Source organism: Rhinolophus hipposideros, assembly GCF_964194185.1.
Source record: "Rhinolophus hipposideros genome assembly, chromosome: 4".
NCBI classification, from domain to species: domain Eukaryota; kingdom Metazoa; phylum Chordata; class Mammalia; order Chiroptera; family Rhinolophidae; genus Rhinolophus; species Rhinolophus hipposideros.
This window is the reverse complement of record NC_138050.1, coordinates 3,316,798-3,344,244: the sequence shown is the minus strand read 5'-3', so window position 1 is coordinate 3,344,244 and position 27,447 is coordinate 3,316,798. Positions and strand designations below refer to the sequence as shown.

At 35.4% G+C, this 27,447-nt stretch overlaps 1 protein-coding gene across 1 annotated transcript in view; it reads left to right on the top strand.

Moving 5' to 3' along the window:
* BRCA2 (BRCA2 DNA repair associated) overlaps positions 1-27,447 on the top strand; it is a 57,365-nt gene that overhangs the window by 5,073 nt on the left and 24,845 nt on the right. The window contains 14 exon segments of the mRNA XM_081045753.1: positions 3,640-3,748; positions 4,386-4,435; positions 4,527-4,567; positions 4,768-4,879; positions 5,609-5,655; positions 5,914-6,025; positions 6,889-7,977; positions 9,798-14,771; positions 17,713-17,805; positions 18,928-18,997; positions 22,166-22,596; positions 23,040-23,221; positions 24,244-24,431; positions 27,071-27,241. Of these exon segments, the coding sequence (XP_080901879.1) occupies positions 3,640-3,748; positions 4,386-4,435; positions 4,527-4,567; positions 4,768-4,879; positions 5,609-5,655; positions 5,914-6,025; positions 6,889-7,977; positions 9,798-14,771; positions 17,713-17,805; positions 18,928-18,997; positions 22,166-22,596; positions 23,040-23,221; positions 24,244-24,431; positions 27,071-27,241 (7,669 nt within the window).

Below are 27,447 nucleotides of genomic sequence, written 5' to 3'. Positions count from 1 at the left end.
CCAATTAGAATTTCCTGAAGTGCTGACTGAAAGGGAAGATTGAAGATTGCAGGCCCTAATCTCAGTCTGTTCAATTAGAATCTGGGAATGGAGCCCATGAATGTACATTTTAAAGTAACTGGGTGATTTCTGTGCAAAGGAAAATGGGCAGGAAGGTCAGTGGGATATATGTGCCAAGTGATAGAGGCAAGTGCCTGAATTAGAGTAAAAGTGGACATGGAAAGTGGAAACTATAGGACCCTGCAATAAACTAGGTATGGCAAATTTGAAAGAAAGGATTAAATCACAGGTTTGGAGCCCAACTAAATTGAAATATAATGGTGACATTCATAGAAATTGTAAGCACTGGAGGAAATGGTTGGAGAAGGAAAAGATTTGAAAGGATGAGGAAAAAATTAGGTTGCATTTGGCCTGCAATTTGAGACAGTAATGGGATGTTAAGGTGGAGGTGTCCTTAGGTTTTGGGAAATACAAGACTGAAAGAAAGAATACAGGCAGGAGAGAGAACTGTAGGAATTAACTAGGTATGTGTCTGGGAGGTGAAAGTCATCACGTGTGGTGAGAAAATTGATTCTGATGAGACCTAGAGGGTATTCAGCAAAGGAAATGCTGAGGAGAACCCAGAAAAAGGAATCATCCATTCAACCACTATTCCGTGCTCACTGTGCCTGGCAACTTGCTAGGCATTAAGGATATAAACATGAGTAAGATGACCTTTGACCTCTCGGACCTCAGTCTTTGTGGGACACGACATAAATAAATGTACTGGGATTGTAGGTGTACAATGAGCATGTACCAGTGCTGCATTGTGGGCATCGTGCGGGAGCAGTCTACTTACTGTCTGTCTTAATGCGGTCATGAAAAGCCCCCTCAACCAGTTTATGCCGAGTCCTGAGCCTTGAAAGACACTCCTAGCGTCAGTGTTTATTCTGTAATTGTAATCTGCTAGAATCGGCCATCTTTACGTCTTTAATCCGGGGAGGATAGGGATGAGTGACTCAATCAGAGGCTGACTTTCAAGGTTAGAGCGCATCAATAATCCTGTTGACTAGTCTCTTGAGACTTTTTGTTTTTAAGTTTGCTTTAAATTCAGTATTGAAATGTAAGAGTAAGACTTAAGCTGTTTTTAACCTGCTTTGCTCAGTTCTAACATCTAATATATTATTTTTAAAAAGAGTTTTCCCTAGAGTTCCTTGAGGAAATGTGCTATGAATATTTCTGCTTCTCAGTAGTCCTTTTGTGTCAAATCATGAGTTTATCTTACCATTATTCAGCTTATTTATGAGAGTCTCAAGTTTTGGGGGAAATGATTATTTGGGTATGGAGTTGTTTTTGCCTGGTTCAGTTTTTTGCTTTTCATGTTTTACAGTTAGGTTTCTTTTTATTGCTGAGCCAACACTGACACTTTATTATTAACTAAAGTCCTTTGTTTACATTAGGGTTTCTTTGTATAGGGCTATGGATTTTGACAAATATATAATGTCGTGTCCACCATTACAGTATCATACAGAACAGTTTTACTGAAAATCCCCCATGAGCTCTAATTCACCACCACCACCCCCAAACCCTGGGCAACCACTGATCTTTTTTACTGTCTATAGTTTCATCTTTTCCAGAATGTCATATACCATGTTGAAATCATACAGTATACGTAGCCTTTTCAGACTGGCCTCTTTCACTTAGCAATGTAAGGTTCCTTCATGTCTTTTGATGGCTTGATAGCTCATTTCTTTTTATCACTGAGTAATGTTTTATTGTTTGGACGGACCAATTTATTTATATACTTGCCAACTGAAGGGTTGTCTTCTTGCCTCCAAGTTTCAGCAATTGTGAATAAAGGCTGCTATAAACCCCTATGTGGGTTTTTGTGTGGACCTAAGTTTTCAGATCCTTGGGATAAATAATCAAGGAGCATGATTGCTGGATAGTATATTAGGATTATGTTTAGTTTTGTAACAACCTGCAAAAGGTCTTCCAAAGAGTCTGAACCATGTGCAACTCCACCAGCAGAGAGTGAGAGTTCCTGTTGCTCCACGTCCTCGCCAGCATTTGGTGGAGTCAGTGTTTTGGAGTTTAGTCATTCTAATAGGTGTATAGAGTGGTATCTCATTGTTTGGATTATTTTTTAAGTCCTTTTTTTGTTTGTTTTTTTGTTTTTGTTTTTTCTTTTTAGGATCTTTGTTAAAGTGAACAGGGAAAGGTAAAATTTCAAAAAATAAGGTTAGCTACATTTTAATATCTTTAAAACTCTCATTAGAGAAAGAGGTTGCATATTTTGTTGAATTGAGGTTTTTAAATTACATGTCCATTTGCCTTGTTACCGAATATGTCTATTCCCTGTTACTTGAGAAATGAGAGTATAACACAGTGTTTTGTGTATGCTGCTACAAATCGTTTTCAGTTTGGTCTTTGCTTTATTTTAGTAACACTTATTACTGCTTATTTCCCCCAAAGCTTCTCTAAGTTAGAGGTCATAGGATCGATTAAAGCAACTGTTTTTAAAAGCAGTTTTTAAGAATAATAATAAATGCCTCAAGGGCCCAATTTGTAACACAGAAAATAGGAATGCTGTAAAACTGTACATTGGAGTTGATAGAGCCACATACAGCTTTAAAAGCCCTGTCTGAGCATTCCAAACCCTACCCAGAAAGCAGATGTGGTCAGCGAGAATAGCAGGAGTATGTGTTGCTGCCTACAACCCACTTTTCTGATCACTGCTAATTCATTCAGCCAGTATTTGTGAAGTAACTGTAGCATATCAGGCTATTATTGTCGTTGCTGAGGATACAGTGATAAATAAAAGATGTCAACCTCAGGAATTCACAGTCTAGTAGAGGAAACGGGATGTGTGATAAAACTGCAGGGAGCACATAGAGGGACAGTCACTTAATCTCATTGTAGAGACCACTAAAGTTTTCTGGAGGAGATAGTTTCCAAATGGCAGCCTGAAAGAGGATGTTCCAGGTCAAGAGAAATAAAAGGAGAGAGAAAGAAACAGTTTGTACACAGGCTTAGTGGGAAAGAGAGCATTCTTGCAGGATATGTAGGTGGTTGGGTACAACTGAAAAGTAAAGTGTGAAAAAATGTCATCATAGAAATTAAGACAACAGATCGTGAAGGTCTTGATACTAGGGAGTTTTGTTACGGAGTTTGAACTTAATCGTGAGAACAAGATCTTGAAAGGTTTTCAGCAGAAAACTGATAGGGTCAGATTTGGTACCTTGGTAGGTTTTGAATAAAGGTCTTTTCCTTTACTCTGTTCCTCCATGATACTGTAGTACTGTGAAACTTAATAAAAGGACATATCACATTCGACTTTGTCTTCCACTTGTGCACATTTCAAAAAATTCCCCCTGCTATATTCTGAACTCCTTGAGGTTAAAACTGTATCTTGGTTGCATTACCCATGTGCCTTATGCATATTATTATATATATGCTTACTATGGTTGTTATAGTAAGCATATAATAGGGGCAGACATCCCTTTTTGGGAGGCTCAGCAAACTGAGAGCCAGTTCAGACTGAACTCCTCATCCATTCTCCTTCCAGTACAGAAGACTTTTTGTTTTAAATACTTTCAGAGAATGAAAATTCACAATCCAGAGCATACATATCCTCACTGAATTATTGTACTGTTCCAGGAAAGGATATTACCAATAGTAAACATAAAAGAAGTTGCACAATGAAGGCTAAAATGGATCAAGCAAATGATGTTACCAGCCCACCTCTAAATTCTTGTCTTAGTGAAAGGTATGATGAAGCTATTATATTAAAATGCTTAAACATTTTTTCCTTCATATGATAATTTGTTTTATAGAAATGCATCTAATGTTTACACTAATATTTTGGCAGAGAGCCTGGTAGAGTAACTTATATTTTTAAAAATCTCCTTTTAGGCTGAGTTCTTTAATACAATAATTTTTGCATTAGAAACATTTCTTTGTTTTTCTTATAATGTTGAATTCACTGGTTTTTCTGTGTATTCTATGAAGTTTTTATGTAACAAAAATATTAATGATGAAAAACAATGCCCTTGTAATATCAGTTTAAAATAAATTATTTGTATATTTTGAATCATTGGAGAGAATGTGATACTATTATAGATTCACTTTATATAATTTTTAAATTCAAAATATACAGTTCCCACTAGCTGAAATTTGTAAGTACTTTATACATTACTTTCAACAGGCGTTTGAAACATAATTTAGTGGTTACTTAATTCTTCATGAGATAATTTTTAAAAAGTAATATAAAAAGTTATAAAGTGGTATAATTATAATTGATATGACATATGACTGAGAGTCCTTTTTTAATAAGATTACTATTTTTTCTTTTTTTTGCCATTTCTGTTTTCTCTTGAATAATGAGGGATTTGTTTTGTTTTTAGCCCTGGTGTTCTGCGATGTATACATGTAACACCACAAAGGGAAAAGTCAGGTATGATTAAAAACAAGGCTTTTATTTTTTAAATGTTACAAATTTTAATAAAAATAAAACTTAGTAATTTTTTTCCTTGTTTTACCTCCAGTGGTATGTGGATGTTTATTTCATACACCAAAGCTGCTGACGGTAAATATTCTGCCTACTTTATTGTATAATAATTGAGAATCTGACAACAGTGTCATACTTTTCCCTGGGATTTACAGATACGTACCTACAGTCCCACATAGGCATTCAGTAAATGATAAATGAAAAAAAATAAGTGAATGGGAAAATATGCTTAATCATCAGTGCCTTTTTATGAAATAAACTATTTTCTTTATTTCCAGGGTCAGACACCAAAACATATTTCTGAAAGTCTAGGAGCTGAGGTGGATCCTGATATGTCTTGGTCAAGTTCTTTGGCCACACCACCGACCCTCAGTGCTACTGTGCTCATAGGTAAGACTGTCAATGTGTATTTCATAAGGAAGTAGATGACGGTGATGAATTGCCATCTAAAATGCTTCTCTTGAAAAGAAAACATGAAAATATAATTAGATAATAGATTAGTCAATACTGTCCTTGATAAGTGTGTTAGTTCAGAGTAGTTTTATTCTATTTAGTGTAGGTTAGGATAAATCACAAGTACATTAAGTAGTATTCTATAGGAGTCAAATTATATGCAAACCAATGATTTTTTTTTTATTCTAGCGAAAATACATTCCATTTCCTTTAGCTGGAAATTTAACTTTATTCTTCAGTTGCTCAGATGAAATGATACAAGTCAAAGCATGTTGAAAAGGAAGAAATGTTTAACATATGACATGCCTTTAGACTATACCATTATCTAAATAAATGCTAAAGTCTAAAAGCTTTAGCTTTTAAGTCATGACCTCACTTAATTCAACTGATTCTCCAAGTCTTTGTGGACAATATTATGTTAAAGTCAGGATAACTAAGTCATAATTTCTTACAACCTTATGAGAGGTAGTAAGGAAGTGAATGTAGCTATTTACTATGTTGATTGACCTTTCTAATTACTCTACTTGGGTCAATTCATTTTGTTTCAGATGTATCATGTAATCCAATAGTGTATGTGTCTTTTAATGTCTGACAAAAAAATACGTAAGTTTTTGCATTAACTTTAGTGTATGTTGTATATGATACAGTATTGAATTTTTTTTCCAGTCAGAGATGAAGAAGCATGTGCAGCTGTATGTCCTAATGATACTGCTGTAAGTAAATATGACAAATTGATTATGCTGTTGCAGTTGCTTATAATTGTAGGATGCCATGAAAAATCATTGATCTTGCATTTTTTCACTCCCTAATTTATAATTTATCTAAGCCTTTGAGAAAATCTCTAAACCTATTCCTATATGTGATTTTCTTTGATTTCCTTTGAAACTCTGCTGCCTCTCTACTCAATAATAAGTTGAATATATATATGAAGAGATTCCCATACAAGTAATTTTAAAATATAACTTTTGCAGATTTTGAAAAGCTATTTTTCTATCAATGACGAACATCTGAAGAAAAATAATTGGTTTATCCCTTCTGGGCTAGACAATGAAAACAAAAATCAAAGAGAAGCTAAAAGTCATGGTAAGTCCTTATGTTTAATTGAACTACTGTTTTTAACTGACATAATTGAAGTATTGCTCCTCCTAAAGAGAAAACACATTGCTTCTGCTTTCTTGATGACTGAATACAGTATTGAGGGTACAAATGAACTGAATTTAGATGAAATGTTTAAATGTCATGTGAAGATAACACTATTCAAGATACTGCTGTGACATAAAAACAAAACCCATTACTCGAAACTTACAGATGAAGAGTGACTTAATAATTAACAAAATGTGAAAGCCTAACTTTCTAATTAGAAAATAAATATGGTTTTAGATATATCAAAAATTACCTAATAGGGTAATTTTTGGGAATATTGCATTTTTCTTAGCATGTGTGTATGTCTGTATAAATGTGTAGGATTGCATATCGGGGGGGGGGGTTGTAATCAGATTTTACTTTCAGTTGTAGGGCCACAAATTAATTTGGAACATCTGGTTTGATAAATTTTAGATGTTAGATTATACATATATATACATATATATATATATATATATATACACATACGTATATATGTATATATATATATGGATATATATATATATAATATAGTAAGATTGGGTGAGTTTGTGTAGAGTTGGTAAAGAAACATGACTGGAGATTGGAGTATGAATAAAAGGCTTTGGGGACATTGGAGTCAGTCTTTATCAGAGAAACACGGAAGGGTGGTATGCCCCCCTCCCAAAAGAAAAACAGCTGACACTCAAGATAACCCTTTAAATGTTAAATTATGTGTAATTTAGTGTATACTATTTCTACGAAAAATGGTATGAGAATACTATAAATTACATGGTTGTATTACAAAATGTTATTAAATATGCTATTGTTTTAAACTTTAACAGGATTGGAGAATTCATTTGGTAAAGTAAGTGGCTGCAAAGACCATTTTGGAAAGTCAATGCCAAATGTCCAAGAAGATGACATACATGAAAAAGTTGTCGATGTTTCTGGAGATAACTTTTCATTATGTATTTCTCAATATAAAACAAGAAATTTTCAAAAAATAAAAGCTGGCAAGACTAGGAAAAATATTTTTAATGAAACAAAAACCGATGAGTGTGAAGAAGCTGAAAAACAAATGAAAGAAAATAAACATTCATTTGTATCTGAAATGGAACCAAATGACAGTGATCCGTTTGATTCAAATACAAATCAGAAGCCCTTTGGGAATGGAAGTGACATGATCTCCCAAGAAGTTGTAAACTCTTCAGCCTCTGAATGGTCTCAGCTAATCCTCTCAGGTCTAAATGGAACCCAGATGGAAAAAATACCCCTACTGCATATTTCTTCTTGTGACCAAAATAATTCAGAAAAAGACCTCATAGTCAAAGAGAAAGAACATACCAACTTCATTACTTTAGAAAATTCTTTGTCACATATTTCAAGTGAACCAAAAACAGAGAAGATATTAACTCAGGAAACAGTGGTAAATAAGAGAGATGACGGACAGTGTGTTGAATCTCATGAAGATTCCACTCTTGTGGAAAAGCATGCAGTACCTGAAACTTCCCTGATAGTTTCTCCACTTCAGGATATCAAAAAGATCAGAGAATCACCTGAAGAGACATCCAGTGCAATTTTATCAAATAATGTGACTGATCCAAACTTTAAAGAAGAATCTGAAGTCTCTGCAAGTGGGTTGGAAATGCATACTGTTTGCTCACAGAAAGAGAGTTCTTTATATGCAGGTTCAGTTGATAATGGAAGCTGGCCAGCCACTATCAGACACACTTCTGTAGCTTTGAAGAATACAAGTTTAATATCCTCTTTGAGAAAGAAAACTAAAAAGTTTATTTATCCTATAAATGATGAAACATCTTATCAAGGACTAAAAATGCAGAAAGACCAAGAATCAAGACTATGTAACTTTTCAGCCCAATTTGAATCAGATGCTTTTGAAGCACCATCAACAGTTACAAATGCTGATTTAGGTACCTTTTTTTCTATATGTGGGAATAGTACATAGAGTTTCATGGATGGTGACAAGTTCTCTTATTTGAATATGTGAATCTCTTTATTCTCTTTTGAAACATACTGCCTGCTTTCCTTCTGTAGTATATTTGGTTTTCTTTTGTAGTTTTTTAAAATCTCTGTATCTTGTACAGTTGACCATTAAACAATGCAGAGATGTTAAGGGCTCTGATCCCTGCGCAGCCAGAAATTCAAGTATAACTTTTGACTACCCCAAAACTCAGTCATCCCTGGATATCTGCGGGGGACTGGTTCCAGGGCATCCCCCCACAATACCAAAATCCTCAGATACTCGAGTTCCTATATATATAAAATGGCGTGGAACAATGCATGTGGTCAGCCCTCCGCATCCGCAGATTCAACAAACCAGGTTTCAACAAACCATGGATTGAAAACAGTGTTTTCTATTTGTGGTTGGGAATCTGCAGATGCAAAACCCCGGGATGTAGAGGGCCGACTGTATATTTATTGAAAAGAGTACAAATATAAGTGGATTCGCTCAGCTGAAACCCATGTTGTTCAAGGGTCAACTGTATTCAATATCAAGTGATGTCAACATACCTGACATCACCTGATATTGTTATTGTTCAGTTAGGCCTTTGATTATCAATGTTCAAAATCATTTCATTCAAACTTGTTGAATCATTTTGCATGGTATATGTATAATGATCACTCTTAAGACACAGCCTGTGATTTATAAGCATCAAGAGCCTGGCTACATACTTCCTGCTTTAATTTCCCAGTGTTTACTATATACAAATTGGACATTTCTGTAAATGTGTTATGCTGTTGACTATGTATTTTCTCTAAAGCAAGTAAAACAAAAGCTAATTGCCAGCTAAGTTAAATATAAGCTAGTCCTAATTAGTGATTTTCATCATTGTTAAATAATTTTCTTAAATATTTAGAGATTGCTTAGAGTTATTACTGTATCTCTGTCCAGAGTGGGCACAATGAAATTCATTTTTTATTTGAGCAACAGTTCATATCATCAGTAGCTAAATTCTATGTTAAAAAGGTGATTTTAGTTCCCTGTGAGAAGATTTTAGTGGGTTATAATATCTCAATAACTGATAGGTTTGGTGGAACTGGCATACAGAGGAACTGTTTGAGATTTGGGTTAATTTCCAGAGAAAAATGTTTAATGCTGTACTTGTCAGTTAAAACCTAATATATAGTAGTGGTCACTGATTAAAGAAAATGAAATGAGTAATTTTGACTTATTAATAGGATATTCAGAGGGCTTTTAAAATTAACTGAACAGAGCAGGTTAATTTACCTTTATAATTGAGATTAAGTCATCTTTCAGGCCCTTCATATGTAGAACCTGGTTTTAAAGGTTGATTTTTTTGTGTGTTTTTTTTCAATTTGAAAGACTGAATTAACTAATGGAAATGGTTACTTTTCTAATTCCTTTCCTTTGCCTTGCTTTTTAATTTTCTATTACATCAATATTAGCAATGATTTTTTTTCCAATTTTCTAATATAATTTGAATTTTACTCATGGTAGCTAGCTGCTTTCTGAAACTACATACTAATTTTGATTGAGTTGATACGCATTAAAAAAAAATACTAGATCCTATTCTTTAGTTGGAAAATATAATAAATTCAAAATAAAGAATATTTAGAATTACTTATGTTTTAAACCTGACATTCACTTCTTGCTTTTCATGTAATTGTTGTTTTAGAAAATAAGAATTTTAACTTTATAGAAAATATTTAGTGACTATGATTGATGGTACTTTCATTTTATTTTGTCACTTTGTGTCTTTATACTTAGGTTTATTACATTCTTCTGTCAAAAACAACTGTTTGCAGAATGATTCTGAAGAACCAACTTTGTCTTTAACCAGCTCTTTAAGAACAAATCTGAGAAAATATTCCAGTAATGAAAGCAGTTCTTACAATAATAAAATAATATCTCAGCATTTTGATTATAAAGAAGCAAAAGTTAATAAAGAAAAACTGCAGTCATTTATAACCACAGAAACTGATTATCTCTCATGCTTGCAGGAAAAACATTGTGAAGCTGACCCAAAAAGCCAAAGCGTTTCAGACATAAAAGAAAATGTCTTGCCTACAATGCCATATTCAGAAGTACAATATAGTAGTGTTCACTTTCCATCCCAGGAAAGCTGTTTATATAACCATGATGAGGCCAGTATTTTAACTCCTAGCTCCAAGGATCCTCCATCTAACCCAGTTATGATTTTTAGAGGAAAAGAATCATATACAACATTAGAGAAACTAAAATATAAGAATTGTGGAGCTGGTTTTGATTTAACCAAAAAGATCACCATGGAAAAGAATCAAGAAATACGTGTTTTAAATGAAAATTCTAAAAAAGCTGAGCTGTTGTCACCTGAAAAATACGTAACAGTAGCATCATCTTCTGTTAAGGTTCAATTCAACCAAAATACAAGTCTCACAGTAATCCAGAAAGATCAAGAAGAGACAACTTCAGTTCCAAAAATAACTATCAATTCAAATTCTGAAGAACTTTTCCAAGACAATGAGAATGATTTTGTCTTTGAAACAACTACTGAAACGAATATTCTTGTTTTAGAAAATACTAAGGAACTTCATGAGGCTGACCTCAGTTATGTAAGAGGACCTATTCTAAAGAACTCTACCATCATAGTAGGTACAGGTATCGATGACAAACAAGCAGTCAGAGTGTCCATTACAGAAGATTTTGATTCATCAACTATAGTCCGTGATCTTACAGAGAAGAACAGAAATAATGTAACACAGCAACTAAAAAGGACTCTAAACGAAGATTCAAAATCAGACATCTCCTTGGATATAGATAAGAAATCAAATAGAAATAATAATTACATGGACAAATGGGCAGGACTCTCAGATCCCATTTCAAATCACAATTTTGGAAATGGCTTCAGAACAGCTTCTAATAAAGAGATAAAACTGTCTGAACACAACATTAAGAAAGGTAACGTGCTCTTCAAAGATATCGAAGAACGTTTTTATACTGATTTAGTTTGTGTTGAAATTGTAAATACATCATCGTTAGAAAATCAAAAGAAACTAAGAAAACCTCATGCACTTAATTCACAATCAACTAACATTGTATCTGGGTGTGTACAAATTAGTACATTTGCTTCTAATGGTGAAAATAGTCATACAACTCCTCCAACTGTATCTTTAAAGCAAGATTTTAGTTTAAACCAAAATTTAACACCTAGCCAAAAGGCAGAAATTACAGAACTTTCTACTATATTGGAAGAATCAGGAAGTCAGTTTGAATTTACACAGTTTCAAAAACCAAGCCACATGATACAGAATAATCAATTTGAAATGCTTGAAAACCAGATTCCTGCCTTGAATACCACTTCAGAGGAATGGAAAAACATTGATCTTCATCTCAGAAATAATGCCCCAACTATCAGTCAGGTAGACAGCAGCAGGAAATTTGAAGGTAAGCAAAAGTTTATTTGCTCATTGAAAACCAACTGTAACAAAAGTGCTTCTGGATATTTAACAGATAAAAACGAAGTGAAGTTTAGAGGCTTTTATTCTGCTCGTGGCACAAAACTGAATGTTTCTAGTGAAGCACTGCAAAAAGCTATGAAACTGTTCAGTGACATTGAGAATATTAGTGAGGAAAATTCTGCAGAAGTAGATCCAAGAAGTTTCTCTTCAAGTAAATGTAAGGATTCTGTTCTTTCATTGTTTAACCTAGAAAATTATAACAATGATACAAATTTAAATGAAAACAATAATAAATGCCAACTAATACAACAAAATAATATTGAAATGACAACTGGCACGATTGTTGAAGAAAATAATGCAGATCACAAGAAAAAGACAGAAAATGAAAATGACAAATGTGCTGGTGCTGGTACAAATATTTGTAACTTAGGAGACTCTAATGGCAGTGATTCAAGTAAAAATGATACCGTTTATATCTCTAATGCTGAAAATGTCTTGCAATGTGTTGATCAGCACAACATACATCTAAAATCATCTAGCCAGTTTATGAAGGAAGGAAACACTCGAGTCAAAGAAAGTGTGTCAGATTTAACGTGTTTGGAAGTTGTGAAAGCTGAAGAAACATGTCATGTTAATACCTCAAATAAACAAGACTTGACTGCTAGTAAGATGGGGCAAAACATAAAAGATTTTGACATTTTTGATATATCCTTTCAGACTGCAAGTGGGAAAAATATCAGCATCTCCAAAGATTCATTAAATAAAGTTGTAAATTTCTTTAATCAAAAATGTGCAGGAGAAGAATTGAATAACTTTTCAGATGCCTTGAATTCTGAATTCCTTTCTGGAATAAATGTCAACAAAATAGACATTTCAAGTCATGAGGAAACAGATATGGTTAAAGAGAAAACATTGAAAGAAGGTGACCCAGTTGGTATTGAAAATCAATTACTGACTCTCCAACCAGGACCAGAATGTGAAATTGAAAAGATCAAAGAGCCTACTGTGTTGGGTTTTCATACAGCTAGTGGGAAAAAGGTGAAAATTGCAAAGGAATCTTTGGACAAAGTGAAAAATATTTTTGATGATAAAAAGCAATATAGTAATAGTAGAGCCACTGATTTTAGCCATCGAGGGGCAAAGATGTTAAAGGACAGCGAGGAATGTAAAGAAGGGCTTGAATTAGCATGTGAGACAGTTGAAATAACAACTGACCCAAAGTACAAAGAAATGCAGAATTCTCTAGAGGAGAAAAAACTTGTTTCTAACAAGACTGCCATGCCACTCAAGTTCTCAAGTAATAATTTATACAGACAAACTGATAATCTCCAAATGTCAAATAGTATCTCTCTGAAAATTAAAGCATGTGAAGCCATAGAAAAAGAAACAGCAAAATGTCCTACAACTTGTTACGCAAATCAGTCCATTTGTTCAGTTGAAAATTCAGCATTGGCATTTTACACAGGATGTGGGAGAAAAATTTCTGTGAGTCAGGCTTCACTACTTGAAGCAAAAAAATGGCTTAGAGAAGGAGAATTGGATAATCAACCAGAAAAAATAAATGCTGCCAAGGTTGTATGTTTAAAAGAATATCCTAAGGATTATGTGGAAAATCCTTCATGTGGTAATTGCTCAAACTCTCTCATGACTGACGATGAAAAAAATCATATCTCTGAAAAACAAGATTCAAGTTATTTAAGTAGCACTAGCATGTCTAACAGCTTTTCATACTATTTTGATTTTTGTCATTCCAATGAGGTATATAGTAAAGCAGAATCTCTCTCAGAAAATAAAGTTGATAATTACCAAATTGAGCCAGTAGTGAAGAATGTCAAAGACAGAAAAAACACTGGTTCTTCTGAAGTAATATCCACTATAAGAGAAGCAGACACATACCCGCAAACTGTAAATGACAGTATTTGTGTTCAGAAGTTTGTAACTAACTCTTCCCCATGTGAAAATGAAAATGCAGCCATGGAAGTGACCGTGTCTGATTCCAGTAATTTTGAGGCAGGGCCACCTGCATTCAGTACAGCAAGTGGTCACAGTACAGTCAGTGTGTCACACGGAACAAAAGGGAGACAGAGGTTTACAGACAACTGCACTCAGGTTGTTAAGCAAAACACTGAGAGTAAATCAGGCACTGGCCAAACAAAAACTGTGGCAGGTTACCATAAGGCAGTGGATGCGTCGGAGGATATTTTTCCTAACTCCTCAGATAGTGAAGAACATAGTATATGTTCATACAAGGTTTTTGCTGACATTCAAAGGGAGCAAATTCTACAACACAGCCAAAGTATGTCCGGATCAGGAAAAGTTACTGAAGTATTATTACCTTGTCAGGTTGATCTGAAAGCTGCAGACGTACGTAAATTTCATACGGGGAAACTTCCCAAGTTGGTCTCTTCTACAAATGCTTGTGGGATTTTTAGCACAGCGAGTGGGAAGTCTATAGAAGTGTCAGATGCTGCATTACAAAAGGCTAGACAGGTATTTTCTAAGCTAGAAGAGAGTGCTGAGTTGCCCTTTTCCACAGTATCTTTTGAACAACAGTCAGAGAAAGTCACAAGAGAAGAAAATACTAAGATACATACCCCGCAAAATGTACTATCATCTGCTTTCTCTGGATTTAGTACCGCAAGTGGAAAACAGGTTCCAGTTTCTGAAAGTGCCTTAAGCAGAGTTAAGGGGATGTTAGAGGAATTTGATTTCAGCAGAAGTGAATGTGATCTTCACTGTTCACTTACATCCAGACAAGATGTGTCAAAAATACTTCCTCTCTCCTGTATTGATAAGAGAGCCCCAGAACACTCTGTAAACTCCCAAATGGAAAAAGCCTACAATAAAGAACTTAAATTATCGAATAACTGTAACAGTGAAATTGGCTCTTCAGATAATACTCACTCTGTTGAAGTATCTCCATGTCTCTCTCAGTTTAAGCGAGACAAACAGCAGTTGGTGTCAGGAAGCAAAACACCGCTTATTGAGAACAGTCATCTTTTGGGGAAAGAACAAGCTTTACCTAAAAACATAGAAATGGAAATTGGGAAAACTGAAATGTTTCCTATTCTTCCCATGAAAACAAATACAGAAATTTGTTATACTTACTCCAAAGACCCAGAAAACTATTTTGAAACAGAAGCAGTAGAGATTGCCAAAGCTTTTATGGAAGATGATGAGCTGACGGATTCTGATCTGCTGAGTCATCCTGAACCTTCTCTCCTTCCGTGCCAAAACAATGAGAGAACAGTTTTGTTAAATTCAAGAACTCAGAAAAGAAGAGGAGAAGCACTTGTCTCAGTTGGTAAGTGTCCATTTTTTCATTTTGGTTTGCCAATCACGTTTGAAAATAAGTCCTCAGTAATCCTGGCATACTAGCTTATAGTATTGAGGGTATTATACACTCTGTATGTTTTGCCAGATTTTGATGTGTGGGTTGGAGGAATGTGACCTCACTCTTGATATCTAAGTCTGTGTACCAAGAAGTTGTGTTTTGAGGTTCTCCATGGATTTTTAGAGATTATTAATATAGTCATAATTGAGAAATTACTATTAAAAATTTTAATTTATCTAGAAAAGTTGAAACTTATCTTCATATTATAATAGCCTGCATTAAACAACTTACTGTTTTCAGATAGATAGCAGAGGTTCAGAGTGTGGGTCTTATTAACTTAAAAAGTTGGTTTCTAGTTATAGGAGTTGGCTTGCTTTTTGTTCATCTAGGAAGTGTTCTCAAATCAGTTATCCTTAGCAAATAGTATTGTGGTCTTAATGCCATTTGTGCTCTCTTCTAACATCTCTTTTAATTGTGTGTCTAACCACTTAGTTCAACTACTAGGTTAGCTGATGTGTAATTTTTTTTTTTCAGTTAGTATCTCTGAGTAGGAATAATATTAAATAATTGAATCTGTTGATCAGTTGCAATTAAAGTAAATGCCAGAACTAACATTCCAGCTTTAAAGTAGATGGTCTTAAATAACTAGCTCCTTTTAAAAAACTATATACTCATAGAATGATTGAGTTATTATAAGTCTTCTTGTCCAGTCCCTTCATAATACAGAGGAAGACACGGAAGCCCTGAGTTCATTCTTCCACTTGGTGCCTTTCGCCCCTGGGTTATCCTGGTGGATACAGGTTTGTTTAATCAAGTGTTATCCAGGTCACATTCTGTACCAAGTTTATGTTATGTTTATAATATAAACATAAAAGTTGTAAGTTTGTAATACTTACTTTAAACTAGTGCAGAATTCTGAAGTGGAGATGCTTATAGTCATGTTCTTTTTATGGAAAATAATGGCTTTATTTATAGGGTTCCATTTTGTTCATGTGTATACTGAAGTGGGTTAGCCTGCTTAGACAAAAACAACTTCTAATATTCTCAACAGCATCACTATTTAATTTCCCTGACTTCCGTTATATACCAGGGGTGCCAAACAGATGTATACAAGCGGACACTTTGGTCAACATTACTCAAGCAGTAGTTCGCCATAATCAGAAGTGTCTGGAGGCTGATGGTAACCACTTTGAGAACCTCTTGTAATTGCGGAAGTCAAACGTGACTTGTATTCATCTTTTGTTATTGATATGTGTTGAATTGAATATTACAATGTTAATACAGTGTTCCTTTCTTAAAATGTGTATACATTTTTTGGCACACTCTGTATATACAGAACTTAATCAGCTTCCGGTTACTTAACCAGTAAACACTTAAACAGTTACTTAAACAGTTAAGGCACATTATAATCTAACACTTGATTCAAGCCTTGCATGGACATTTTTACTTATTAAATTCATTGCCTTTAATAAAGAAGCAAAAAGGAAAGTACCTGTTATCACATATTATCAGTGTGACACAGAAATGCGTAATTAGCATTATTGTTTAATTTTACTCTCAGCCTTTGTAAAATTTTCAAATAAAAAGTATTACCATATTTTAACGTGTATAATAATGTGTACATTTTTGCCCAAATTTGTGAGGGATAAATAAAGGATGTGCATTATACATGGGTAGTACTAATTCCATATCTATATAAATGTTTTTAATTTTTTAATTTATTCTTATGAGTTAAAAGTGTAACTCTAGAATTCAATAGCGATATCCATATGCAAAATGATACCTGGAGTACAATAATTGGTTTTATTGAACTTACGATGAACTTGCAATGACGACTAGTTCTTGGCCTTCTGTGATGCCTAAATATCATAAATTTGTTACTGATACATAAAATTCCTTGTACCTTGTATCTGTTCTTGTGTTTTGTAATTATTTTTACATAAAATTTCTTGTGACATAATATGTTAAAAATAAATGCTAAAATTCCTTTATAATACAAAAAACAAGTACCTAAATGTAAACAAATAAAAATCTGAATTAAAACGAAAGATTTTTTCCCTGAAAGTTCGGGCCAGAAACATAGGTGCACATTATACATGGGAGCGCATTATAAGTGCAAAATATTGTACTTTTTGGGACATGAAATACAGTATGGGAAATATAATCAGTAATGTTGTATAGATTATGTAGGGTGCCAGATGGGTACTGGACTTATCAGGGGGATCACTTCATAGATTGTGTACATGCCTAACCATGCATTGTACACCTGAAGCTGAAGTAGAAAAATATTGAATGTCAACTTTAATTAAATATATCTATATGTATATGTATATATGGTCACGGGATGTAAATGTAAAGTACAGCATAGGGACTATAGTCAATGGTATTGTAACAGCTATATGCAATGTAAGAGGGGTAGTAGATTGGGGGTGTTCTCGTTTTGTGAGGGGTGTAAATAGCTATTACGTTTCATACACCTGAAACTAATGAAAAGTATTACTTTTCCTAATATTTTAATTTTAGGGATTTAAAGAATCTTTTCTCCTCACTCTAATTCAAGGACCTATATAATAAATTCATTCTTGAGTTTAATACAAAAACTGTTTATTTGAAGAAGTTTTGTCCTTATTGCCAGTAAACCTAGAATTACGTTCAGTGCTAGCTTATCTGTGGTATCTGGTAACATCTGTTTGTCCCTAGATCCAATTAAATAGGTATTTTAAGTGGTCAAGAAATAATAGAAATTAAAGTGATACTGAAAATGAATCCTCTCCTTCCGAATAGAATGGTTGCTATTTAAATTATAATTAATATGTATTTTTTGCTTAACATATTGTAAGAGTCAATATTTTAGTTTTGAAAAATAAAATTAATGTTATTTGCTTTGAAAACTATGAAAATTTCTTTTTAGGAGAACCCCCAATCAAAAGAAACTTGATAAATGAATTTGACAGGACAGAAAATCAAGAAAAATCCTTGAAGTCTTCAAAAAGCACTCCAGAAGGTAAAATTTGGTTCTTATCCATATTTTTCCCCTTCTAATAGGTGCTAGCCATAGTATTCTTAAAGTTACTTTTTCTCATCTCTTTTGGGTATATATTAATAGATAATTGGAAAAGACTTTACAGTGTGGTTTGTTAAACTTATATCTTGCCTTGTTATGTGCACTTTTCCTTAATACCTAGTATGATGTGGACGTTGTCCATCATTAGGAAATGTGAAACGATTAATAAAAAAGCTATAAGAATTTAGTAAGAACTTAGTATAATAATTTAAAGCTTAGGTTCAGGAATCAAATCAAGCTTTGGCCCTCACCATTCCACCCAAATTATGCTTTCCTATGTCACATGGTGATCTCTGTGTTGGCAAATCCAGCAGGCATGTCGGTGTCCTCACTTGACTCCATATTTCAGCCACATTTGACATATGAGGTCTGACAATTAAGTTCGCGAAAATCCTAGAAAAAGGCTGCACACCTCATTGCTGAATATCACTGGTCACCTTTGAAGTCCTCCCCTTGGGAAGCTATGCACCGACACCAGTGCCTAGTGCAGCCTTCAAAGCAATTTTGGAACTCTTTTGCTGGAATGGCCAATCAGAGCTGTCGTCATATTGCCTTTGATGGCCTCAATGTCATCAAAATGTCTTCCTTTCAATATTTCCTTTATCTTCGAGTAAAGAAAAAGTCATTGGGAGCCAGACCAGGTGAGAAAGGAGGGTGTTCCAATACAGTGATTTGTTTACTGGCTAAAGACTCCCTCACAAACAGTGCCGTCCGTGTTGATGCAAGAGCCATGAATTGTTGGTGAAAAGTTCAGGTCGTCTAACTTTGTCACGTAGCCTTTTCAGCACTTTCAAATAGTAAACTTGTTTGACTTTTTGTCCAGTTGATACAAATTTATAATGAATAATCCCTCTGATATCAAAAAAGGTTAGCAACAGCCATACAGGTTCGCGAACTTAATTGTCAGACCGTTTATAATTGTCTCAAGCTTTTTTGTGTAAATATTTACAATAATGTGTAGTAAATAGACATAGTAAATAAAATCTCCCTTAGATTTTCGCTAATACATAATGTAAAATTCATTTTCATTAATAATACATAATGTAAAAAATACTTTTCTAGGCACAATAAAAGATAGAAGATTGTTTATGCATCACATTTCTTTAGAGCCGATTACCTGTACACCCTTTTGGTAAGACATGTTTAAATTTTTTTAAAATTCTAATATTGTGTAGGAAAAGTATGGGTTTTTTTAAATAAATATTTCTAAAACTAATGGGACTAATATTCAATAAAGGAGTTAATGCTTGCCTTTTCAGGATTAAATAATTCTGTACTTTGGTAGTACTTTATAGTATTATGTTATCTCATTTTTTAAAGTCATAAATAAAAGTAGACAAACAGATTTTATTCTGATTTTTGGATGAGATATTGAGGTTGAGAAGGGATTAAGGAAATTAATCAATTAACAAAAAGATGGCATATATGGAAAATATCATTTTATCTCTCCTCCCTCTCAAAACCTTGCTAAAATTACTAAGAGAATTTTTTAATGTATAAATCCACAAGGACAGTTATCAGAAGAAACACCAAAATTTTGGAAGCCAAAAAGCATGAAAAACTTAGAATGTTGAAACCTGACGTGAAAGCAAGCAGAGAAACTCTCAATTTCCCCTAAAGAATCTAAGAAAGACTCAAATTGGCAGCAACATGTACTTCTGAAGCTGAGGTAGAAAATAGGAAGATTAGTTGAAAATCTGTTTAAGAAACAGCTATATCCCCTCCTAAAGCAGACTGGCAGTTATCCCTCTTCAAGAAGGTTATTCTCCGGAGCAGATGAATGGGAGGGATTCTGAATCGGGAATGGGATGGTGGGAGGGGACTAAAAACAGATTAAGTGAAAATCCATACGTTGAGTAGTGAGACTCCCTAGCCCCCTTCCCATGCTTGGCTTCCAAATTCTGGCAGCGAGGCCTCTGGACAGAAGACTGGAAATTTTTTTCTGGGGAATATGACCAGTCCAGTAGAAAAAACAAAAAATATTTGCAGTTGCAGGTACTCAGCTGAAACAGCATAGCCAGATCACCAGACAGTAAAGCCAACAATTGACCAGCCCACCAGCACACAGCTTCCAGTGAGCTCTTCAGGGCTTCCACCTTAAATAAGAACAGATAATCAAGGATCACTGGAAGAAAACCTCTATGAAAGATAGTGTCCCAAGTACAAAACCCAAAGCAACAAAAAAAAAAGAAAAAGGAACTTAGATGAAATAGACCGTGCAAGGAGAAGAAAACTTCAAAATAACTTCAAAATAAAACTCAGGAAAGAGAACATATTGCATCCTTCAATTAAGAACAAGTTGCTAAAAAAAGCTCTTAGCAATTCAAACTATGATGGCACAAATAAATTAACTCTGAAGTAATGGAACATCAAAGTTATAAACGCCCCCAGAACATAGAGCAGAAAGAAAAAGAGACAAAAAAGGACTGAAAAGATAATCAGAAAGTCAATCCTGTGGGTCTTACATCTGAAAATTTGGAGTTTGAGAAAGAAGGAACAGGAAAAAAGAGAAATTTTCAGAGTAAGAATTTAAGATATTTTATCAATAGTGAAGGCCATGAGTTTCCTTGATTAAAAAGGCCCTCAGAGAGAGCACAGGAATAAAACTGGCCCACATTAAGGGGCATCCTCATGATATTTTAGAACACTAGGGAGGCAAAGAGGAACCTTAAATTCCCAAGGGCAAAAAAATCAGGTTTTCAATAAAGTTTCAAGGGTCACAATGGTATAAATCCTCTCATTGTTAACAATGGAAGCTAGCAGACTATAGATTCTATAATGTATTATACAGAGCAATGCCTTTAAAATTCCGAGAAGAAATGATTTCCAACATAGAATCCTATCACTGACCAAAATATCAAATTAAGTGTGAGGGTAGCCCTTTTTCAGATGCCAGTTATTGAATGGTTTATCGCCATAGCATTTACTACCATTTTGCATATTTGTTTCCATCCACTAGACTGAACTCTATGATTCTGTTATGTTCATCGTGGTATCCCCCAGCCAAAACAGTGCCTGACACATAGTAGGAACTCGTTAAATATTTGATGGATACGTAAATGGATAACTAAATGAGTTCTAGGGTGACTTCAAGTACCAGGGGTTTAGGGTTTGGTAAAAAGAAGTACAAGGTTTTTAACAAGATCTCAAATATTAGGAAGAACGTGTATGCCAGGGAAAATGATATAGTTTTGGACATGTTGAGTTTGAGGTGAGTCTGGTGCCATATGCAGTTCAAACTGTAGAAATAACACGTAGAGGAAAGTCAGGCATGAAGAAACAGATTAATTTTATTAGTTTCAGGTATACAAAACAATGTAATAGTTAGACATTTACACCCCTCACAAAGTGATAACCCACTCCCCCACAGATTAATATTTTTGTTGTTAGGTATATGATTATTTAAACAATGGAAATGACTCACCTCACCCACAAAAGTGTCTAGGAAAGAAATCCAGCTTTGGAGATAGGAATTTTTTTAAGAGTCAGAAAAAAGGAAAAACCAGCAAAAGGAAGGAAGGAAGGAAGGAAGGAAGAAGGAAGGAAGGAAGGAAAGAAAAGGACAATGGTTGTGTAGATATTAGTGGTGAGAATTTAAGAAGAAAAAAGTCAACTGTCACAGTTATCAGAGGTCTAGTAGAACGAGTGCACATATGAAGCGATATATTTTTGGTATTTGGGAAGTTACTAGCATTTTGATTTAGAACAATTTCCATAGAATAGTGGGAGAAATGAGAGGTCAGTGAACGAGAGAGTGAAAACAGCTAATTAAATTACCTGTTTATGAAGGTTGGCCATGAAGGGCAGGTAACAGTGAGTCTTAGCTTGAAGGGGAGATAAGGCTGAGGAAAAAGTGTTTCAAGGGTGGGCAAGGGTGGCTAAATGAAAAGAGCACTAAAAAAAGGTGGTAGAAAGAGAAAGGAAGGAGGTGGAGTAAATTGAAAGGGTGGGGTTCCGTACCAGTGAAGGAGTTAGCCACAAGGAGAGGACGGACAGCTTTCTGTGGTAAAAGAGGTGAGTACAGAGTTGGAACGGGAGGAGACAGATGCAGAGGGTCTGTGTCTGACTGTCTCTGGTATGGTAAAGTCAAAGCCTGGACTCAGTGGTGACAAATAGTGGTAGACTTGAAAAATGTGGCATTGTTTTGGATGTCAACTATGATGAAATGTGAAACAGTAACCAGAATAGGATCTTTATGCAGCAATTGAGGGCCTCCAAAAAAATGCATATTCCATAACAACGACGTATGTATACATTTACTGGTAAATAATCAAACTTAAATGTTTTCTCCCCATTGTAGCACAACTAAGGAGTGGCAAGAAATACAGACTCCAAATTTGACTCCACCTGGTCAAGGATTTCGGTCTAAATCTCATTTTTATGAACACCTGACTTTGGAAAAATCTTCAAGCAATTTATCAGTTTCAGGGCAGCCATTTTATAAGGTTCTTGCCACCAGAAATGAAACAAGAAGACACCCAATTACTACAGGCAAAGCAATGAAAGTCTTCGTCCCACCTTTTAAAACTAAGTCGCATTTTCACAGAGATGAACAGTGTGTTAGTAATACTAATTTGGAGGAAAACAAACAAAAACAAAAAAACATAGATGAACATGACTCTGGTGTTAATGAAAATAATATGAATGACAGTGAAATTCATCAGCCTAACAAAGATAACTCCAATCAAGCAACAACTGTAATCTCTACAAAGTGTGAGGAAGAACAATTAGGTATTGTGTGAAAATTTATGTTGACATTTTTTTGCCTTTTAGTTAGATATTTCTCATATGAAATAATGCCTCAAGGATTTCCCCCTTTTGTGGTGATTAATAATTTAAAAATTTCCTTTAATGCTTTAGTTTTTCTAAGTCCAAACATTAGGTTTTAATTATTCTAATATTTTTCTTTCAAAGGTAATTACTTATAAACTTTGTTGTTTAAAAAGCTAGGACCGCCATTACTGGAATATATTTTTTATCAGGCTACTAATTTTCTTCCAAATTCGAAGTAAAAATAATAGATCTATTTCTGTTCTTTACAAGTTGAAAGTCTTTTTCACCCTGAAGATTTAAAATTAGAGCAAATTGACAAATGCGATTTTATAAAGCAAAGGTGGTGCTTATTAAATTTTATATTCAGTATTATTTTTTGCTAATTATTTATTTCTTAATAGATTTAATTACAAATCTTCAGAATGCCAGAGATGCACAGGATATGCGGATTAAAAAGAAACACAGGCAACGTATTGTTCCACAAGCAGGCAGTCTGTATCTTGCAAAAACATCCACTATGCCTCGAATCTCTCTGAAAGTCGCAGTAGAAGGCCGAGCTCCCTCTGCATGTTCTCATAAACAGGTATGCTTTTGTCTGTAACAGTAACAGCCTCTAAGTAAAGTGTAACTTTGTGTTGTTAACCAGTATCTCCAAGTTCTGTTTGAAGACGGAACACATTAAAGCAGGAATGATGGATGAATGAAATCCCCATGTTTCCCAGTCACCACACAGTGGTAGCCTTGTCCTCTGCTGCCTTGTCCTACCAAACTGGTCTGTGCTTCAGAACAACGATTTCTCTTCCCCTTCAAAGCGTATTCATTTCACTACTATAAGTTCTCTCAACTAGCTGTTAGAGGCAAGTAGTGTCATCGAATTTAAAGTGTGACTGCCTCATAACCCTGAACCCACAAAGAGCTATTTACATTTTTAAATGAGGATTCTGATCAAGCCAGCACTATCTAGGTAGCATTTTAGGCACTGGAGATGTGAAAATTATATTGGTAATATTAATAGGTAATATTTACTGAGTATTTCCTATGTACTAGGAGTCTTCTAAGCTCTGTACCTTCCGGTTATCTCTCTTCTAATCTTCACAAGCACCCTAAAAGGAAGGCACTATTATTTTGTCCATCGTTTTACAGATGAGAGGACTAAAGCACAGAGAGGGTTAAGTAACTGCTCAAAATCACTTAACTAGTAGTAAAAGAACCACAATTCCAGAGTCAAGTCTGGATGAAAGAAAAGAACTCTGGGAGAAAAAGACGTGCTAGGGTGCAAGTGAGCACCTTGAAAGCAGGCCAGGCCTGTGTAGAAATCTGATCTGAGGCCAGCTTTCCTGAAATACTTATACTTTTCATTGTTCTTTCCCTTTTAAATGTTTGAACTTAAGAGGTTTTGTAAAACATAAATTACTTTTATCCCCACAATGACTTCCTATGGCAGATCTAGCAGGAGGCGTGTACACAAGGGATAATACTTAAAAGAAAAATTTTTGGTAAATTCAGTTTTGGTTTGTTACAATCGTTTTTATTCAAAGAAACATGCTCTTTTGTTTGCTTTTGTTTTTCATTCATTATCAAATTTTTCTGATTTATTTTGTGCAGCTATATATGTATGGCGTTTCTAAACACTGCGTAAAAATTAACAGCAAAAATGCAGAGTCTTTTCAGTTTCACACTCAGGATTATTTTGGTAAGGAAAGTTTATGGGCTGGAAAGGGAATACAGTTGGCTGATGGTGGATGGCTCATACCCTCCAATGATGGAAAAGCTGGAAAAGAAGAATTTTATAGGTACTCTATGCAATAAGAGATTTTGTATTTTTATATATTCCATCATCCCTCTCTTCCTCACAAGTCCCCATTTTTCTCTTTCCTTATCTCTCTTGAACTTAAAAAGTTGGCTAGGAATCAAATTTTTATACATTGAATCATTTTAAGTTGATTATGGTCCAATAGACATTCTGTTGAAATCTTTTAAAATGTGAATTACCATGTTTCCCCGAAAATAAGACCTAACCAGAAAGTAAGTCCTTGCATGATTTTTTATAAGACATCCCTGAAAATAAGCCCTAATGCGTCTTTTTGGAGCAAAACTTATGAACATAAGACCTGGTCTTATTTTCCGGGAAACACGGTAAGACATCACCTGAAAATAAGCCCCAATGTGTCTTTTGGAGCAAAACTTAACATAAGACCTGGTCTTATTTTCGGGGAAACACAATATGTTTCATTTTAGGATTTAATAAATTGGTTTTCTTAAATTAGAGCATTTTTCTTACCGACTTACAAAATAACTGATTTTGTTATGTTTTTGGACTATTTTCAAACAAGAATGTTATGTATATCTTGCACTTGTCTCATATTAACAAATATCTGCTATCAATTCTAGTTGGAAAAGAATGGTAAACAGTGAGATTATTTTCTTGTATGAAGTAGCCTGCACTGTGGAGAGGTTAAAAGTATTACCCTGTAACCTGGTGGGCATGGTTCGTAACCTTGGAGTGTTGACGCTCAAGTTGTTTTTTTGTATCATTCATCAAACGTTGAGCACCTACTATGTGCCAGATACTATTCTGGGTACTAAGGATGACAAACCAAGAAAATCTCTGCCCTAAAAAGTCATACATTCTAGTGGGAGTGTCTGGAGTGGGGAAAGAAAATTTTAAAGAGAAATAAGAAAATTGTATTAGAAGGTGATAAATGCTATAAAGATAAAGCTGGAAAGGGGGTAGGGAGAGTTGAGTGGGGAGAGGTACAGGGTTTTTTAGGAGGCTTCCCTGAGCCTGTGGCCTTTGACCAGTGACCTGAAGGAGCTTAAGGATGTGAGCATGGGACCACTGGGCACAGCATCCTGGCTTGGGGGGTGGCAGGAGGGCATGTTTATTGGGGGAGCAGGAGGAAGGTTAGGGTAGCTGGAGTAGACCGAGTAGATATAGAGAGGTAGGGCCTTACAGATCTTTGCAAGAACTCCGGCCTTTATTCTGAGTAATCCTTTTTACTCCAAGTCAACCATCAGAATGTTTAAAGCAGAGGGTGACCTTATCTGACTTATTTTTGAAAGAAGGACTCTGGCTACTGGTTGAGATTGGACTGTGGGGAGGGGCAGGGCCGGGAGCAGAGAGACCGGTTCAGAAGCTATTGCAGTAACCCAGGTGAGGGGTGGTTGCTCAGGCCAAGGAGTTGCAGTCGAGTTGGTGAAAGCAGTTGGATTCTGCGTATGTTCTGAACGTAGCACCTTCAGCATTTGCTCGAGGAGTGTGAGGAAAGAGGAGAGTAAAAACGGCTCCAAAGATTTTGGCATTAGCAGTTGGAAGGGTAGTTACCATGTCCTGAGAGTTAGGAAGACCAAGGATGGAAGGGAAATTGGGAGTTCAGTTTGGGACCCTCGAAGTTTGAGGTATTAGTAGACATGCAGGGCGGATGAGCAGGCAGTCAGATATGCAAGTTTGGAGCTCATAGGTGAAGCGTAGGCCAAAGAAAGCAATTTGAGAGTTGTAAGCATATAGATGGAATTTAAAGCCATGAAAAAGAGCCTGAGAAAGAAGAACCCAAAAGTTAGAAATAAAGCCAAAAAGCTGGTGTGGCACAAGCCGCGTGAAGGTGGCCCTTCAGGGCATAGAGTGACTGGCTATGTCGATGCTGCTGACAGGTGCGATCAGATGAGGGCTGCAAAAGGACGGCTGAGGTTAGCATGCGGAGTCCCCACTAACGTTAATGAAAGTAAGTCAGGAGATCAGTGGGGTAAAAGCCGGATCACAGTGCCACGGACGGCAGGGGAAGGAGAGGTGCTGGAGGGAGAACACAGTCATTCTTTCAGGCGCTGCCCAAAAGAGCAGCAGAGAAAAGAGCAGAATGTGAAGAAGGAAGTGGGATCAAAGGGTGTTAGTTTGCTGTGTTTGTTCGTTTGTTTGAAGGTCGAAAAACTGTTTTTGATTTAGTGGAAGGAAATAAAATCAATGATGCGGGGAGAGAGGAGGCATCTCCCAGGTCAGTGTCCTTGAGTAGACAAGAGCTCATGTACAGATGGCAGAAGGCACAGTGTAAGGGGCGCATGCTGCTGGGTGCGTGCATACGAGGGCAGAAGCTAATGAAAGCCACTTCCGTTCCTTAGTACTGAGAGTAAGAATAATGGGAAAGGAAGTAGAGCTTGAGATTTGAGCAGAGGGGAGCACCAGGACTAGGGAAGGAAGTTTTTTGGTGATTTCTAAAAACAATCTCTTTAAAAAGTTGAAATAATTGTGTTGACTAATATGTTAAGTGAATTCTTATTAGTATATTTTGATACATATCAATTCATTTTCTAAAATTATTTTTAAAACTTACTGAATGCTCTTCTATTGTGTAGTTTTTGGCAAAGAATAGTTTTGGTTATTGAAGTTAATATTGTCTTACGTGGTTTTTATTATATTATTCTACCTTTCTTTGTTCAGGGCTCTGTGTGACACTCCCGGTGTGGATCCAAAGCTTATTTCTAGAGTTTGGGTCTATAATCACTACAGATGGATTGTCTGGAAGCTGGCGGCTATGGAATTTGCTTTTCCTGAGCAATTTGCCGATAGATGCCTAAACCCAGAACGGGTGCTTCTTCAGCTAAAATACAGGCAGGTTTAAAGCATTACATGATGTCATCATATCCTGCAATATGGGTCAGACTTCTCTGCAGTCTGTGACTTCCATGTCATAGAGGCACACGAGCCAGCTGTCGGTGACAGTTGCCATCCTACATTGCTGTGCAGTTGTATAGGGTAGTTCTCTGGTCAGCCCCCAGCCCACACTTAAGAGAAATCACACACTCATACACCTGTCT